The 18,646-nt window shown below is 42.5% G+C and overlaps 1 protein-coding gene across 6 annotated transcripts in view; it reads left to right on the top strand.

Moving 5' to 3' along the window:
* The first annotated feature begins 5,027 nt into the window (after positions 1–5,027).
* TAF1 (TATA-box binding protein associated factor 1) overlaps positions 5,028–18,646 on the top strand; it is a 74,556-nt gene continuing 60,937 nt past the window's right edge. For 3 of the 6 annotated variants that reach the window (XM_078064227.1, XM_078064229.1, XM_078064226.1), the window contains exons 1-14: positions 5,028–5,283; positions 6,283–6,397; positions 6,534–6,650; positions 10,606–10,725; positions 11,841–12,082; positions 12,474–12,692; positions 13,091–13,309; positions 13,662–13,866; positions 15,543–15,719; positions 16,201–16,328; positions 16,441–16,548; positions 16,672–16,845; positions 17,507–17,680; positions 17,910–18,014. In XM_078064227.1, the coding sequence (XP_077920353.1) occupies positions 5,104–5,283; positions 6,283–6,397; positions 6,534–6,650; positions 10,606–10,725; positions 11,841–12,082; positions 12,474–12,692; positions 13,091–13,309; positions 13,662–13,866; positions 15,543–15,719; positions 16,201–16,328; positions 16,441–16,548; positions 16,672–16,845; positions 17,507–17,680; positions 17,910–18,014 (2,283 nt within the window). In that variant the 5' untranslated portion in view covers positions 5,028–5,103. The remainder of the gene's footprint in view (positions 5,284–6,282; positions 6,398–6,533; positions 6,651–10,605; positions 10,726–11,840; positions 12,083–12,473; positions 12,693–13,090; positions 13,310–13,661; positions 13,867–15,542; positions 15,720–16,200; positions 16,329–16,440; positions 16,549–16,671; positions 16,846–17,506; positions 17,681–17,909; positions 18,015–18,646) is intronic. The other 3 variants (XM_078064230.1, XM_078064228.1, XM_078064231.1) reach the window with 2 other exon arrangements.

Genomic DNA, 18,646 nt, shown 5'->3' with positions numbered 1-18,646 from the left:
TAATTGACTGAGCCACCCAGGTGCCCCAAGATTTTATTTTTAAGTAATCTCTACACCAAAGGTGGGGCTCAAACTACAATCCTGAGATCAAGAGTCGCATGCTCAACTGACTGAGCCAGTCGGGCACCCCAACTAAAATCCAGTTTTAGAACATTTCTCTCACCCCAAAGATATCCCTCATGCAGTTAATCCCTGTTCCTGCCCCCAGCCCTAGGCAACTAGTAATCTACTTTTGTCTTTTCTGAACATTTCATGTACTTGGAATCAAATAATATGTGGTCTTTTTTTTTTTTAATCAAGTAAGATCTACACCCAGTGTGGGGCTTGAACTCATGACCCTGAGATCAAGAGTTGCATGCTCTACCGACTGAGCCAGCCAGGCACACCTAGTATGTGGTCATTTGGAACTCACTTCCTCTATTTATCATAATGTTTTCAAGGTTTATCTATTTTGCAGCACCTATGGGTACTTTATTTCTTTTTGAGGGGGGGATTTTTTTTTTTTTTTTTTTTTTACCAAACTTACTTTTATCTTGCAGAGAAGATCAAGAAAGGCTTTCTCCTCCACCCCACCTCCCTAATTATATTTATTTTTTTAAAGATTTTATTTATTTATTTGACAGAGACAGCGAGAGAGGGAACATAAGCAGGGGGAGTGGGAGAGGGAGAAGCAGGCTTCCCGCCAAGCAGGGAGCCCAATGCGGGGCTTGATCCCAGGACCCTGGGATCATGACCTGAGCCGAAGGCAGATGCTTAATGACTGAGCCACCCAGGCACCCCCCTAATTATATTTATTGCCTCTCCCATTTTTCCCCTCAGTGCATCCTAGTTTGACTATATCTTTAAGTAAGAGAATTGCTCTATTCCCTCAAAGAACTTTGGTCATTTGAAAGTAATCTAAAGTGTTCTTTAAATTCCCATAGTTCTATGTATCTTTTATCTTCTATAGTACATAGTGTCAAAAAGAAAAACCACAGGCCCACTAAGGCGAGGAGCCCCAGATCAGTAAAACCAAGACTTAATACCTAACTTAACTAGAGTTTCAGTTCCACCAGGAATATAACCTTTAACTAGTCAACATGCATTTTCCTGGTCAGCACTAGGAAATTTACTCATAGGCCCCTCTGTTCCCCTTTAGAGGGCGACCTTGCCTAAAACAGTGCTTTACTATTTTGGGGGGGGGGGGATTTTTAAAGTTTATTTATAATCTCTACACCCAACGTGGGGCTTGACTCTTATGACACCTAGATCAAGAGTCACATGCTCCACCAACTGAGCCAGGCAGGTGCCCCTACTTCATTTCTTTTTATTGCTGAATAATATTCCACTGTATGGATATACCATATTTTATCTACTTACAATTGAGGGAAATTTGGATTGTTTCTACCTTTTAGCTATTATGAATAGTGCTGTTGTGAACCTTTGTGTACAACATTTTTTTTTTTTAAGATTTCATTTATTTATCTGACAGAAAAAGAGCACAAGCAGGGGGAGCGGCAGGCAGAGGGAGAGGGAGGAGCAGACTCCCCACTGAGCAGGGAGCCCGATGAAGGACTCGATCCCAGAACCCTGGGATCATGACCTGAGATGAACGCAGTTGCTTAACCAACAGCCACCCAGGTACCCCTGTGTACAAGGTTTTGTGTGGACATGTTTTCCGTTCTCTTGGGTATATACTGGAGTGCTGGAAATTGCTGGGTCATATGGTAAATTTATACAAAACCATGTTTTGAGTCAAGAATAGCATCTTTATTATTTATAGTATGTGAAGTCCCCTTCCCCATTCTTTTTTTTTTAGAATTATTTTTTTTAATATTTTATTTATTTGACAGAGAGCACAAGCAGGGGGAGTGGCAGAGGGAGAAGCAGACTCCCCGGTGAGCCAGGAGCCCAACGAGGGGCTCAATCCCAGGACCCTGGGCAGATGCTTAACCGACTAAGCCACCCAGGCGCTCCCCCCTTCCCCATTCTATAAGCCTCCATCTACCTCCTGCTGAATCTGCTTTTCCTTAAGCACAAGCATCTAAGAAGCACTGTAAAGTACATTTAGGGTGCCTGGATGGCTCAGTCAGTTCAGCATCTGCCTTCGGCTCAGGTCATGATCCCAGGGTCCTGCGATCGAGCCCCGCATTGGGCTCCCTGCTCAGCGGGGAGCCTGCTTCTCCCTCTCCCTCTCCTGTTCCCCCCACTTGTGCTTTCTGGCTCTCTGTCAAATAAGTAAAGTTTTTAAAAAAATAAAGTACATTTAGAAATATATTCCATTTTGCTTTTTTGTTTTAAATATTAGTATAGCAGTTATATTCTCCTATAACTTTTCATTACCGAAGTGCAGCTTCTCAGCTGTGCAGATTTTGGCAGATGTTTGTCATCTGGCCTAGAAATGTAACTACTGTTAACATTCCAAGGAACATCCATACAATGAAGTATTAAGGAGAAATAAAAATGAATGAGGAAGAGTGCACTGTGGTACACTGTGATTTGAGGCTAAATTATTAAGTGAAAAAGAGCAAGGTGAAAGAGTATATATAGTATGCTACCTTTTGTGTAATGAAAAAGAAGTAATATGTATACTCATTTGCTTATTTTTGCAAAAAGAAACATAGGAAGTACAAATATCAAGTCATTATATTGTACACCTGAAACTAATAGAATGTTATATGTCAATTACACCTCAATAAAAAAATAAACACAGGAAAGATAAACCAGAAATTAAGGAATGGTTACTTATAGGGAGTAGCTGGGTACTGGGGTAGAGGGCATAGGCATGGGAGCAAGACTTCTCTGGAAATAGCTTTTTACATACTTTTGACTTTTAACCATGTCAAAACTGACATATTTTAAAAATTAAATTATATAAAAAAGGATATTAAAAGCAAATCGTAAAGTTGAATAAAAACAGAAACAACTCCACAGAGGGAAAAAAAATGGTTCAAGTAATTTTTACACACAGTACACTATATATCCTTAATAGGACATATTCTAAGGACAAAAAACTGCAAAGAACTTCTGAACTTTACTTAGGTTTATTGTTGGTAGTGGTATCCACCTTGTAATTCTGAAAAGAGTCAATATATGGATGTTGGGAACCAGAATTTTAATTGTAAGAGAAGCAAGACAGAAATATGAAATGGGGAAAAGTGAGGGAGAACCCTGTGGTGTTGGACTTGAATTGGAGGTATTAGTATAAACTCATTTATTTATTTCTATTTTTTTAAAATGTAAGCTCTATACCCTATGTGGGGCTTGAACTCACAGGCCCAAGACGAAGAATCGCATGCTCTACTGACTGAGCCAGCCAGGTGCCCTTTAACTCATTTTTTTAGCTCTCTCCACTGAAAGGGCCTATAAGCAATGATGCCCCAGTTTCTAAATACCATTCCTCACTAAAAGGTATCAGGGCTCCTTGGAGAAATGGCTTATATTGGGTCTGGGACAGGAAATGTACAGATAAGCCTAGAACATCTTGTGCCAAAAAGCAAGGAAGTACTCCAAGACTAATAACAGAAGCCAGAGTGAAGTGGGTCCCACTGGACAAATTTGGAACAGTTTGAGCATCAAAAAGGATAATGATGGTGCTAGATTATGACACATTAAAATAAAAACGGGAGAAGGGAGGTAAGACCCAAGTTCTTTACTGAATAAATCCACTTAATAAGGGCTCCTGGGTGGCTCAGTTGGTTAAGCGACTGCCTTCGGCTCAGGTCATGATCCTGGAGTCCCTGGATCGAGTCCCACATCAGGCTCCCTGCTCGGCAGGGAGTCTGCTTCTCCCTCTGACCCTCCCCCCTCTCATGTGCTCTCTCTCATTCTCTCTCTCTCAAATAAATAAATAAAATCTTAAAAATCCACTTAATAAGCGTAGAAGGAATTTAAGAATTAGAAAAATCACCATTCTGCACTCTCCTAACATAATTGATTCAGGCAAGGATCATTAAAGGATGCTAAAACCATTGGGTGAATATTCACAGAATCTCAACCCCATTTACTTAATTACAAAAGGAAAAATGCGCCTTTGCAATGGAGAGATCTGGCGCTCAAATACAGCATCACCAATAGTGTGACAACCTGACGTTTGTGCCTTCTGATGGCCGGTAAAATATTTAACGTAAATCAGTTCGAAGAAACAATCAGACGAATTCAGAATATGGAATACTTTGAAGACAATTTGCCTGGATTCTTCCAAAAAAACTGTAGTTCATGCAACACAAAGAAAAGGCTGGTGTTTCTGGATTAAGACTGAAGGGAGATTACCAAGTGCAGTGCAAGAACCTTCAGCGGATCCTGGATTGAGGTGCAAAATGCTCCAACTAGGACAACTGGGGAAATCTAAATACGAAACACGAACTGTATGTTAAATGATAACGATTTAATGTTAATTTTTAAAGATGCAATAATGATTTTGTGATTATGTAGAAAAATGTCCATTTTTAGGGCTGGAGAATCACATATTTGTAACCTACTTTCAAATGGTTCAGAAATTAAAAAAAAATAAAACCTGTAAAAATGTTAACAATTGTGAACCTAGGTGAAGGATCGGCTGTTCCTTTTACTCATCTTTTTCACACTTCCCGAAAGAAACCGAGGGGGAGGGGACTCCATTTCCATGGGGAAATGTCAATTCAAAACAACTTGGATAGGTACCTCTGGCACAGTGCAATTTACGGCCAGTTTCTCCTTAAGAAGCAACGACGCCGCAGACAGAACGGAGGACTGCTTCTAACCTTTACTTCCGCGTACCGCGGCGTGGTGACCCGCGATTAGTAGAACGTAGGCTACGTGACCCAGGCAGTTCCTTCTGATTGGAGGAACAGCCGTGACTCTAATCCAGTGCACCGGCGATGCTCATGCGCAGATTAGTGGAAGGGGCGGGGCCCAACATTTTCTTTGACCAACCGCTTTCCACATAACCAACCTCCTGATCGCGCACGGTCGAATCAAAAGCCGTTAGTAAAGTAGTGCAACCAATTCTCCTTTTTCGTAGGCCGGCCGGTCTTTCCGGTTATTCCCCCCCCCCCCCCCTTATTCCGCTTCCGGTAGGGCCTGGTGGGGGTCAAGGAGCCCTGTAAGTCACTTCTGGGCGACTAATGTTTTTATTTCCGGTCCATGGGACCAGGCTGGGATCTGCTGCTGTCCGCAGCCTCTGGTGACACCACAACCGCCATCATGTCAGACACGGACAGCGATGAAGATTCCGCTGGAGGCGGCCCATTTTCTTTAGCCGGTTTCCTTTTCGGCAACATCAATGGAGCCGGACAGCTGGAGGGGGAAAGCGTCTTGGATGATGTGAGGGGGCGGGCGTGTGTATAGGGTCGGGGGTGGTGCGGCTGAGTGAGGAGAGTAGAGGGTGCTTAGAATAGAGCCCCTATGAGAGGGCGCGGTTAACGTAAAGAGGAGAGGAAATGAGAAGCGGACACTATTCTAGTAGAGCGTGCATAACGTAGAGTGTGGAGGCTCCGTTCGGGGTGAGGGTGGGAAGAAGAGAGAACTGTAGGCAAGCCCTCGTAGGTCAGGGGCGCTGATGTGGGTGGCGTTGGGGATCATATCCTAACAAGGCAGACGGAAAAATAGCGTAACCTAGGGACATTGCTTTTAAGCCGTTGCTCTGAGGACTTTGGAGATTCTCGAAACTGCCTGTCTGACATCGTTGACTTGAGGTGGCTCTAGAGCAAGAGGACTGGACAGAACCTGTGACAAATCGTGTGGTTCAGGTCTCAGTTCTTAGAACAGTGAATGTTCAGACTATTTGAGGCAGACCCCTTCTGGTCCAGTGCACTTCTTGGGTAGTTTTCCCAGTTTTCACTGACATTCATGAAATTGTTTCCTGTGTCCAAATGGACCTTACCTACTTTCATTTAGGTTCATTTTCTCAAGGAAAAAATACTGATCAGTATTCCTCTTCTGCATCACACACAAACACACAAAAGGTAGCAAAAAAAGTTCTTGTCATCCCTTCCCTAATCCCAGGGACCTCATTTGCCTTAGCCTTTATTCAGAGAACTACTGTTCCATTTGTTTAGTCTTGGTGACGGTTCTTTGACTAATCTTTTCTTAGTAAAGTATGGTGATGAAATTGGACTTAATATGTTGATAAAGATCTGATCAACGCGGAGTTTAGTGGAAGATTTACTTTACAGTTCTGGAATGTGATGCTCCTTTTAGCACATGCAGAGTTATATTTAATATGGATTTACAGCTTTGTGCTGGACCAGGGAAATAAGCCTTGTGGTGTGGGAAGCTTAGGTTTAGTTGTTATTTTCGACTCTGGTGCTGTCCCTTTTTCAGGAGTGTAAGAAGCACTTGGCAGGCTTGGGGGCTTTGGGTCTGGGCAGCCTGATCACTGAACTCACCGCAAATGAAGAATTGACTGGGACCGATGGTGCCCTGGTAAATGATGAAGGTGAAGTGTGGGTCATGGGGAGTAAGGAGGGAGGAGGCTAGCCATTTACTATGTATACACTTTTCAATGGGAATTATTTAAGGGAGTGAGAGTTACTTTTTGTTGAGATATACCTGCCCCCCCCTTTTATTTATAGGATGGATCAGGAGCACAGAAGATGCTGTGGACTATTCAGACATCAATGAGGTAGCAGAAGATGAAAGCCGAAGATATCAGCAGACAATGGGGAGCTTGCAGCCCCTTTGCCACTCAGGTGATTCTTTAGTGTCATCAGTAGAGCATTCCAGTTCATTTTCTTGCTGTGTAGTCCATTTTGTTTCTATGTATGCTTTCTGCCATTGTTCCTGCTCTCCATCCTTTGCTTCTCTCTTTTTGTCAGCTCAGTTCCATGTAGCTGCTGTCCTTTTTTTTGTGTTCTGGGGCAGTGTTATACTCAGATGTTTATTCCTCATACTGGTTATCCCCAAATTCTTGGTGAATGCCAAGTAAGGATGATAGTGCTTTCCTTATCATCTAGTATTTGAGTACCTACAGGGTTCATGGCACTGTTTTAGATATTTCTTGAACTCAGTCTTTGCTCTTAGGGACTTGGTGGTTCAAGGAGGATTAAGTATATACAATGTTGTATATAAATGAGCACGCATATTTATTGGCTCAACTTCTATTAATCACTCACCACCTATATGCTGACAGAATGCATTTTTTTTTTTTAAAGATTTTATTTATTTATTTGACAGAGAGAGATACAGTGAGAGAGGGAACACAGGCAGGGGGAGTGGGAGAGGGAGAAGCAGGCTTCCCGCCGAGCAGGGAGCCCGATGCGGGGCTCGATCCCAGGACCCTGGGATCATGACCCGAGCCGAAGGCAGATGCTTAACGACTGAGCCACCCAGGCGCCCCTGTTGACAGAATGCATTTAATGCTTGCTCACAATATAGGTTTCTCTCCCTGGTATAAGGTGCTACATATAGAATCAGAATCAGAGCTAGAAGGGCTCTTAGTGATTATTTATTATTAACCTCATCACAGATAAAGAAAACTTGGCCTTTAATAAGATGTGGGACTTTATTAAAAGTTCTATAGGTTAGGTAGTGGCAGACCTTGACTAATTCAATAATTCAGGTTATTAGACATTTATTGAGCTATTATGGGCTATAAACTATGATAGTATGGTACAAAGATAATAAAATCCATTTTCTGATCTTGAGCTTAGTTCTGTGGTCTGGAACCTAGAGCTACTGATCATAGTTCCTTTTTTTTGACTTGTAATTTTTTACAACTTTTAATTGAGGTATAGTTGACACATATATAATTGTTTCCACTGCCTTACACTACCTCTCACTTCTTGACACTTTTGTATGAGGTTGCTCATTGTTCATTGTCCACCTCTTTGAATTAGATTTCGGGACCAGTTGATGGATTTGAGTGCTTGTTATAGAGCGAGACTTAACCGTACCACATACACAGGAGGTAACGCAGAAAAAGAGAAGATACAGGTCTCACTCTCAGGGATATTATTATCATTTGGGGAAGATGGGATAAACAAACACGAAGCATAATTACTCATAATAAAAAGACATAAGGCAGCTACAAGCTCATATTTCTTTTTTTTTTTTTTAAAGATTTTATTTATTTATTCATGAGAGACAGAGAGAGAGAGAGAACAGAGGCAGAGGGAGAAGCAGGCTCCCCGCGGAGCAGGGAGCCCGATGCGGGACTCGATCCCAGGACCCTGGGATCACGACCTGAGCCGAAGGCAGACGCTTAACCGACTGAGCCACCCAGGCGTCCCTACAAGCTCATATTTCTGTATAGAGTAGTGTATTTCATTTCAAGAGGTTGACAGAATATCTGAGACAAATATTGTCACTTATTTTTGAGTACCGAACTGTTATTTTTGAGTACCGTGGCTTAGGCTAAGGGGGAGGTGGTAGCAGCTCTGATTTTCAGGGAATATTGGAATTTTCAGGTTTGGGTTTGTTGTCTTGGCTAGGGATGTTAAGGAAGAGGACGAGTGGGGGTGTCCTAGTTGGTTTTTATGAGCTGACCTCCTAGAAAAGGAGGATGCTGCATTTGGTAGTCTTAGTACTCTGGGATGCTCATTTCTAAGTTCTCTTATTCAATGAAGGTGCCTTCACCTGTGTCCTAACTTCTTCCTTTTCTGTCATTGGCCCCTTCACATGGCTTGATTTACAAGGATTCTTCTTTGGAATAATTGGAAGTGGGTGGAGGTCATTAGAAAAGATGTCATGGAGGTGAATTTTGAGCAAAAGTTTGAAAGGGTTTCATGGAGAGGAAGCAGCAGGGCATTTTGGTTTGAAAACATGGCTTGTCTAAAGGTTTGGAGATAGAAATAAGGAATAGTGCAGGGGAACTTGGCCAGCAGGTTTTCTTGAAAGGACTGGAAAACATACCGCTAGATAGCAAGGACCAAGGATAGAGTAATTTGACAGCACTTGTATGTATGCCTTACTTGGGATTTGATGTCAAAGGATTGTATATCAACATTGATTGTTGAGTAAGGGGCAGGGTGGTATAATGAAAAGAAAATGGACTTTGGAGTCAGAATGATAGGTTCAAGTCCCAGCTCCATATTTAGTTTGAACCTGGGAAAGTTGCTCAGTCTTTGAGGCTTGGATTTGTAACAAAACCTCAGTTTTCTAGTCTGGAATAAAGGTGATAATACCTCATTAATGGGTCTTATGTGGGAATTTAAGTTCATTATCACGGGGACTGAAAGCACCTACATAGTACGGTGTCATGGTAGATGCTCTGTAAATATTAGTTGCCTTTCCTTCCTAAATGAAAATGAGAAGTGATACTTGTTGCTTTGGGGTTTTGATTAGAAAAGGGGTAAAGGGGCAGACTAACTTGGAGACTGTTCTTGCAGGCTAGATGTAAAGTCATCAAGGTCTCGAGTAGGGTGACAATTGTGGAAAATGCTAAGCAGAATTAAACTTGAGAGTTGCTGAGAAAACATCAGTAGGACTTGGTAAGTGAGGAAGTACATTGGAAAGAGTATAGGCTTTGTTGTTCAACCAGCCTTACTTTGTCATTTAAAACTTTGTGACCCTGAGTAAGTCATTTCACTATCTCAGAATAATTCCTACTTTGCCAACATTCTTGGGAGGATTATAGATAAAATAACTACAGGTACCTGGCATATAATGGGAGCTAAGTAAATGGAAGTTGCTGTAATGACTACTATTAATGATTGATTGGAAAAGCTGTGTTGGGGGGTAAGAGATTGATGGAGGAGACAGGAGACTTAAAGTCGTAAGCTGGGAAAATGAGGCTGGAGGTGGTATTGATAGTAAGGAAAGGGAATTTTAAAGAGGTGAAGGATATTTCAGTGTGATGAGAGATGCAGTTGTGGAATATCTGAGTGGAAAGGTTCTTTTTAAAAAAATATATATTTTTAGTTTATTTATTTGAGAGAGAGAGAGACAGGGACAGAGCATGAGCAGGGGAAGGAGGCAGAGGGAGAGGGGGAAGCAGACTCCCTGCTGAGTAGGGAGCCTGATGCGGGGCTTGATCCCAGGACCCTGGGTTCATGACCTGAGCTGAAGGCAGACACTTAACCGACTGAGCCACCCAGGCGCCCTTGAGTGGAAAGGTTCTTTAGGCGGCAGAACATGCGGTGTGACTGTAGAGGGGTAAGTCAGGGCAAGACCTACAGATCTGGGCTTAATCTGGATAAGGGTGATTCTTGAGTAAGGGAATGGAGCTTGTGTAGAGGAATAAAAGAGTGTTCACCGTCAGGTGTTGAGTGATGCCAGAGATTAAAGGCCAGTGAAAAGACTAACAAACGGCAGAAGATAGACAAAAAAAGTGTGTCAAAGATTTGGGGAGTGGGAAGAGAGAAAGTTCAGTCTTAAAGGAAACTGACAGAGAAGGAAGAATGTTAAATTCAGTTATGAAATTGAGCAGGATGAAAATAAAAAATCAAATAGGATTTGATCGGGAGAAGGAACAAAGGTTTTAAACGGTTCTTGGGACCTCCCTCAGTTTCTATATGAGGTATACATAGTGTTCTAGTATTTGGTGATACTGTGTCATCTCTTTCTGAAGGCAGAAGCTGCACCTCCTGTGTGTTCTTAAGGATCTGTGTAGTGTTTCATGTGGTGCTTTCAATTCTTGCATAACAAACTCGGGGCTGTTGTGTGACCTTCTGGATGTTGAGGAGATCATCTTGCTGGTTTCATTAGATTATGATGAAGATGACTATGATGCTGATTGTGAAGACATTGACTGCAAGTTGATGCCTCCTCCACCTCCACCTCCAGGACCAATGAAGAAGGATAAGGACCAGGATGCTCTTGCCGGTGGTAAGTAGAGACTGTCTTCTTTTGTCCAAGGAAAAGTTCCATTCATAGATCTAGGCTTTTGACATACCCATAGGGAGCTATTAAGATTAAGCTGTTAGGAGAGGATACAACTTCTGGAAGTGATTCATACAATTTTCAAATGTTAATGTCAAAGGGAAGTTTTACTTTTAAAACATCTGGCAACAGTATTTTAACAGGTACTCAAGAAAAAGTAGTTTACGTCAGTGGTTCTCAAATCTGGCTGCCCATCACAATCATCCCAAGCCTTTAAAAAAAAAAAAACAGATTTCTGACTCACCCAGAGAGTCTGATTCTGAAGATCTGGGATAGAGCCCAGGAATTTCCAAGTGTTCTCCCAGTAATTGCTGATGCAACTGATCTGCATGCTAGTATTTGGAAACTACCTGTCTAGATGACTTCCTTTAAAAGAAAGGATTAAATGGAGAAGGCATCCTAGAATGTGCATAAATCATGTAGAGCCAACTACCAGATTCAGAGATTTCCAAGGCAAGGGCTTTAGTGATCTTCTCCACCTTTCCTGTGTCGGCCACTAGTAACTCTGTCCTAGGCTAGGAGATTGCGGAAAGCAGTGTTTTTCATCTCCTGTATTTTGAGAATTATGTTAGCCTAAATTCCTCCTGTTAGAGTTTTCACCATTTCTGCATTAGTCTGCAGGCTAAATAACATCTGATAACTTTATGTCTTGGATCTTATTTTATGTTAAACAATTTCATTATCATCCTGTGGGCGTAAAAAAAAGTTCTTCAGTTTATGGGTCCCCGAACTAGAAATGCTAAGGCCCGATTGGTATAAAAGTGTCATATAGTTTTGCTATTGATCACATTCCTTTAATATATGTATAGAAAGTAGTAAATGTAGTAATAGTGTTTGTTTTCTCTCATCACAACCCTAGGGTACCGGGTACAAGGTGAGTTGGGGATGGTGGGAGATAATGAGTTGGAATGAGTTTTCTGGGTTGCATACTAGTGATCTGGGTGCTTGGAACTATATCCCCTGCCACTGAGCCATGCATATAGCCTGGAGTGGGTACTGGCTGAATTGGAGGAAATATGCTCACAGTTACATGCCAAAGGGGTTTCTCTTCCTTGTTGCAGTGTCTGAGGATGGAGAAGGCATCATCTTGCCCTCCATCATTGCCCCTTCCTCTTTGGCCTCAGAGAAAGTGGACTTCAGTAGTTCCTCTGACTCAGAATCTGAGATGGGACCTCAAGAAGCAACACAGGCAGAATCTGAAGATGGAAAGCTGACCCTACCATTGGCTGGGATTATGCAGCATGATGCCACCAAGCTGTTGCCGAGCGTCACAGAACTTTTCCCGGAATTTCGGCCTGGGAAGGTACTTTCCATGGAGAATGCCCACATTGCAAACCACTGACCTCTCCTAAATGCTGAGTTCTGTTGCTAAGATATTGAATATAGAATGGATAAGATCTAAAAGTTTTCTTATTCAATGACATTGTATTGGGTCTTTTTTAAAAAGTCGTATGCATTGATGATAATACTTGTGATTTACGTAGCTCTCGTTAGAAATTGTCCTTGTTGCTTTAAAGAACTAGTCCAAATTGTTAAGGGATGCTTCTTTACTTCCTTGGTAGATGTTGTAACTCTGAGTTCAGCACTCCTCAGTCCCTCCTCCACAGCCGAGTAGACCCCTCAAGGGAGTTTGCAGACCCGGATGCAGCTGTTTTCCTATCTGATAATTGAGTCTTTGAGTCTCTGTGTTCTAGGTATTACGCTTCCTACGTCTTTTCGGACCAGGGAAGAACGTCCCATCTGTTTGGCGGAGTGCTCGGAGAAAGAGGAAAAAGAAGCACCGGGAGCTGATACAGGAAGAGCAGATCCAGGAGGTGGAGTGCTCAGTAGAGTCAGAAGTCAGCCAGAAGTCTTTGTGGAACTATGACTACGCTCCACCACCGCCTCCAGAGCAGTGTCTCTCTGATGATGAAGTAGGCAAAATAGAGACCTGGGATTGAGACCTACAAGAGGAACAAATGAGTTCTCCCTAGCTTATGTCTAAATTGGAAATACCACCTTAGCAGGCAGAGTCCTGTGCTGATTATGAACAAGTAATCGTGAGTTCGGTCTTAGTGGCTGTTCCTTCCCTATTAGAGTAGAAAAGTATTGCGGGCCTGCAGTTGGTGGTACCCGCACTGGTGAATAGGAGTTTGAATGATAGGCAGAGTGTGCCCTGATCTAGCTCCATTGTTCCCATTCTAATTCCAGTCCTGTTGAAGAATCATCCTTATAGTTCCTCTGACTTCCCTTCCTGACTGCGGACTCCCTCTAGCCCTGGGACATCTGGGATCAGGAAAGCCTCCTCCCCTCCTGCTTTGTTCTGTTACAGATTACAATGATGGCTCCTGTTGAGTCCAAGTTTTCCCAGTCCACTGGAGATACAGATAAAGTGACCGATACCAAACCAAGAGTGGCTGAGTGGCGTTACGGGCCTGCTCGACTGTGGTATGATATGCTGGGTGTCCCTGAAGATGGCAGTGGGTTTGATTATGGCTTCAAACTGAGAAAAATGGACCACGAACCTGTGATGAAATGTAGAGTGATGGAGGTAAGCGACGCTGACATGTAAGAAAGGCATCTGTGCCCAGGGCCCTCTCCGTTTTACTTAACTTTGCTTTCTAGTTGGGGAGATACCGGGCAGGGTGTCTTCGGTGGGAGATGGAGGTTCTAAGCCTTGTGCTTGTTGAGGTATGTCGCCCTGGCAACTAAGCCCGATTGCAAGGGTTCTGTTTGGACAGTGAGTGCTGCGCTGGACCAGGAGTGGGAAGAGGCAGACATTGCTCCATCATCAGGTTCTTTCAAGTCAGGGACCACATTCGATGTGTCTGATGGGGGATCTGGAGTGGGAACTTTGACCAGTGACCATTCAGGGATTTGTTGTTCCTTCTCCGTTTCTGTAGGACTTCAGGAAACTTGAGGAAAACAGCACTGACCTTCTGGCTGATGAAAACTTCCTGATGGTGACACAGCTGCATTGGGAAGATGATATCATCTGGGATGGGGAAGATGTCAAACACAAAGGAACAAAACCTCAGCGTGCAAGCCTGGCAGGCTGGCTGCCTTCCAGCATGACCAGGAATGCCATGGCCTACAATGTTCAGCAAGGTGCGCTTCTGTGCCAGCCATGTCTAGCACACTGCCCTTCATCTCCGTCATCCTGAGGGGGTTCAGCTGTGCTCTCTGCTGCTGCTGAGGGGCAGCAGAATCGTTTCAACCTGAGCCCTGATTCTAGTCCGTAATCAGTTGTACACTATTTTTTTTTAAGATTTATTTATTTATTTGACAGAGACACAGCGAGAGAAGGAACACAAGCAGGGGGAGTGGGAGAGGGAGAAGCAGGCTTCCCGCTGAGCAGGGAGCCCAACACGGGGCTCGATCCCAGGACCCTGGGATCATGACCTGAGCCTAAGGCAGATGCTTAACGACTGAGCCACCTAGGCGCCCTGAAGTTGTACACTATTTACAAGCTAGGGTGGACTCTGATTTCTCATTAGAAAAATGTGAAAACCACTTTGAAGTTAATGGTCTTTCCGAACTAGAACAAGGCTTTATCTTTATGGTCTGCTTCTGTTTTTAAAGCCAGCCCCTTTGTCTTTATCATGCTAGAATTTGCTTTTTCTCTCCTTAAGTATGCAAAAAGAAAAAAAAAAAAGGTACGTCATGCTTAATGTAGAGAACTTTGAAAATAGAAGACAGTGTCAAAAATCACTGATAATCCAGCTATCCAGAGATGATCGACTATTAACTTTTCGGTGTACTTTGGTTTTCTGTCTTCTGTGTGTGTATGTAGTTGAGCTCATTTCTGTAGACAGTTTTGTATACTGTGCTTTTCACTTGATAACAGTATTATTCTATGTCATTCAAAGTTTTTCATAAAAATGTTTAATGACATGGGAAACTCAAGTAAAAAAAACATAAAGTGGCATATATGATACCCTGTTTTGTAAGTGGGAAAAAAAAAAGCACACTATATAATCATAGAAAGCTGACTGAAAGGAAATGCACTATGGGATTCACAGTGGTTATTTCTGGTTTGTGAGATCACAGACAGCTTCAGTTTCCTTTATATTTTTCTGTATTTCCCTTCAGTTACCCTGGATTACTTTATAATCTGGAGGAAGACAAAAATGTCTTGATTCTGAAATCTAAGGAAGAGGTTTTTTTCCTTCTCTCGTTCTATCTAAAAGCTTTGCTGGTTGCATTGTATTCTTAAATGGATGTTTTCATAATTCACCAATAGTTACTGTATTTTTTTATATATATCTTACTAGCATTTATTGTTAGTATATTTTACCATATCATTTATTACCACGATTTCTTTAGGCAGTCCCTTATTAAACACACTTGGCTGTTTAAATTTTGAGTCTTATGAAAAATATTGCAGTGAACATTTTGTCTGCAACTATTTTTAAAGGGAGAAATACACTGTGTGCACTAGGCTCCTTTTCAGTAGCCGCATGAATAACTTTACTAACATTTGCTCCTTTTCCCTTTGCTGGAATCATGATTGAAAGGGGCATAGTTGGGGCGCCTGGGTGGCTCAGTCATTAAGCGTCTGCCTTCGGCTCAGGTCATGATCCCAGGGTCCTGGGATCGAGCCCCGCATCAGGCTCTCTGCTCCGTGGGAAGCCTACTTCTCCCTCTCCCACTCCCCCTGCTTGTGTTCCCTCTCTCGCTGTCTCTCTCTCTCTGTCAAATAAATAAATAAAAAATCTTTAAAAAAAAAGGGGGGGGGGCATAGTTGTTTTGTCTCATTGAGTGTTTCCTCCTCTTCTGAGTAGGTTTTGCAGCCACCCTGGATGATGACAAGCCTTGGTACTCTATCTTTCCCATTGACAATGAGGAGCTGGTGTATGGACGCTGGGAGGACAATATCATTTGGGATGCTCAGGCCATGCCCCGGCTGTTGGAACCTCCTGTTTTGACACTTGATCCCAATGATGAGAACCTCATTTTGGGTATGCTATTGGCAGGGACCAGTGTTCCTTCTCCATAATTGACAGCTTGCTGCTAATGTCAAGGGACAGGGGGAGATCAGAAAGGTTGGGAAGGTCAAGACTAGAAGCTTCTCGGGGGCGCCTGGCTGGCTCATTCAGTGGAGAGGTGACTCTTGATCTCAGGGTCGTGAGTTTCAGCCTCCTATTGGGTGTGGAGCCTACTTTTAAAAATAAATTAAAAAGACTAGAACTTTTAGGTAGCAGTTGAGAGAGCAAAGTTGTGGCTGTTTCTAGTATTTCTGTTTTGCTTAGGGAAAACTCATAATGTAGGAATATTGAAAAGTAGTACCTTTGAGATTCCAGGAGTGTAGTTTGTTTGAATCACCTACTAGAAGTGGTCTGGGGTGGGATGAGAGATCTGGTTAGGAAGTGCAAAGATATCTGTTGGGAAGGTGAATTTTCAGGGATAGTATCTCCAGAGTGATGTTTGTTTCATCCTTAGAAATTCCTGACGAAAAGGAAGAGGCCACCTCCAACTCCCCTTCCAAGGAAAGTAAGAAGGAATCATCTCTGAAGAAGAGTCGAATTCTGTTAGGGAAAACGGGGGTCATCAAAGAGGAACCACAGCAGGTCTGCGGAGGGAGAGGGGACCCCAGGGTGTTTAGAAGAACAGAGAAAGGTAATGGGAGACGGGTAGTCTGACTAAGGTTTATTTGATATCACTTTAATGTCCCATCATTAGAACATGTCTCAGCCAGAAGTGAAAGATCCATGGAATCTCTCCAATGATGAATATTACTACCCTAAGCAGCAGGGTCTTCGAGGCACCTTTGGAGGAAATATTATCCAGGTACAGGTAGCATTTTTTTCTGTGATGGATGGGAAACACTGCCTTGTTTTGATGGAGGATATGGGTAAATCTTGCCTAGGCTGGAGTTAGTATTTAATTTGAACCCTGTATTTCCTGTTTTAGCACTCGATTCCTGCTGTGGAATTAAGACAGCCCTTCTTTCCTACCCATATGGGGCCCATAAAACTTCGGCAGTTCCATCGCCCACCTCTGAAGAAGTACTCCTTCGGGGCACTCTCTCAGCCAGGTCCCCACTCAGTCCAGCCCTTGCTAAAACACATCAAAAAGAAGGCTAAGGTATGACTGAACTCTGTTTAGGGAAAAAATAAAAAACCAGCTGTAAAAGACGGTAGAGTACAAATTGGGGAAACGGACATGATATTAATATCGATGATATTAGGGAATTACTTTTTTCTCAGATGGAATGTTATTATAGTTATTTAGGAGAATATCCTTATTCTTAGGGGATGCATGTGAAAATACTTAAGGGTGAAGTGTCATGATGACTGCAGCTTTCAAAAATGATTCAGGGGGCGCCTGGGTGGCTCAGTCAGTTAAGCGTCTGCCTTCAGCTCAGGTCATGATCCCAGGGTTCTAGGATCGAGCCCTGCATCGGGCTCCCTGCTCAGCAGAGAGCCTGCTTCTCTCCCTCTGCCTGCCGCTCCCCCTGCTTGTGCACGCGCCTTCTTTCTCTGTCAAATAAATAAAATCTTTAAAAAATGATTCAGCAAAATCTGTAGAGATAATTTTAGATAAAACAATGTAAGATATAAAGGTATATCTAGGTGGTGGGATAGTAAGTGGTCATAGTGTCAACTTCATGGTTGAAAATTTTTACAATGAAGTTTAAAAAAAAGGCAAGGCAAAACCATTTTTGGTGTCATAGTCCCAGAATGAACATCAGTTTGCAGTTCTCGTCCTGTCAGGAGCTGAACTGTATTCTCTTTGTTCTGGGCAGATGAGAGAACAAGAGAGACAAGCTTCTGGTGGTGGAGAGATGTTTTTTATGCGCACACCTCAGGACCTCACAGGCAAAGATGGAGATCTTATTCTTGCAGAATACAGTGAGGAAAATGGACCATTAATGATGCAGGTTGGCATGGCAACCAAGATAAAAAACTACTATAAGCGGGTGAGTGTCTGAGAAAACATTTGTTACTAATATAGTTGTCATTACATATCCAGCAATAGTCTGCGAACATATATTTTGTCTTTTTTATGCTGTAAATTTTTTGGGAGAAAGAAATGGTATCTTTTTTGTAGTGGGTAATATTGCTGAAATGCTATGCTCAAGGAATATTTTGTGTAGGTTTATTGATTCTAGTCTGTGATAGTAACTGGGTCTTCTGTGTTCCTTCTAGAAACCTGGAAAAGATCCTGGAGCCCCAGATTGTAAATACGGAGAAACTGTTTACTGTCATACATCTCCCTTCCTGGGCTCTCTCCATCCTGGCCAATTACTGCAGGTGAGGGATTCTTTCCTGTTAACAACTCTTTCCTAAGGAACTTGACAGGTGAGGAGCTCGTGAGCCCAGAAAGAGCCAATTCTAGTTGATTGAGGTACTATTTATATATCAAGTATGGGGAGGATCAGTATAATCCCCAAATGATTATAGTCCCCAAATTTTCTTTTGATCTTTTTATTAAAACTGGCTCCTAATAATGTTATTTGTAAACTAAATTTGAAATAGTTTTTGGAAAACACACACTGATAAGAAGTCCAGAAACATGTGAGTGGCATACGGAAATCAACCTGGGATTAATAATTTACTGTAGTTAACTAATGAGTATTTAATGTGTATCTGCAGAATTGGTGTATTTTCATTGTATTAGTCATGATCATTTTGAGGTATTAAAGCACACCTGAACCATGCCATTTACAGTCCTTGGCCATAGTAAAGTGTTTCCCGCCCCCCCCACCTTTTGTTCTGATGGGTGTAGAGAGGCCCTCTGATAACAGAGCTTTTACATGTTTTGTTAAAGGGAAGTACAGAGGTGCACGAATGATGTGAGGACATCTCTAGCACTGTCCTACCTTGTTTTTTTGTCCTCCATTTCTCTTGGTAGTCTTAACCACTTTTCCTCCTCTTACAGCTAG

This window comes from Halichoerus grypus, chromosome X (assembly GCF_964656455.1).
Source record: "Halichoerus grypus chromosome X, mHalGry1.hap1.1, whole genome shotgun sequence".
NCBI classification, from domain to species: domain Eukaryota; kingdom Metazoa; phylum Chordata; class Mammalia; order Carnivora; family Phocidae; genus Halichoerus; species Halichoerus grypus.
This window is presented reverse-complemented; position numbering and strand designations above follow the sequence as displayed.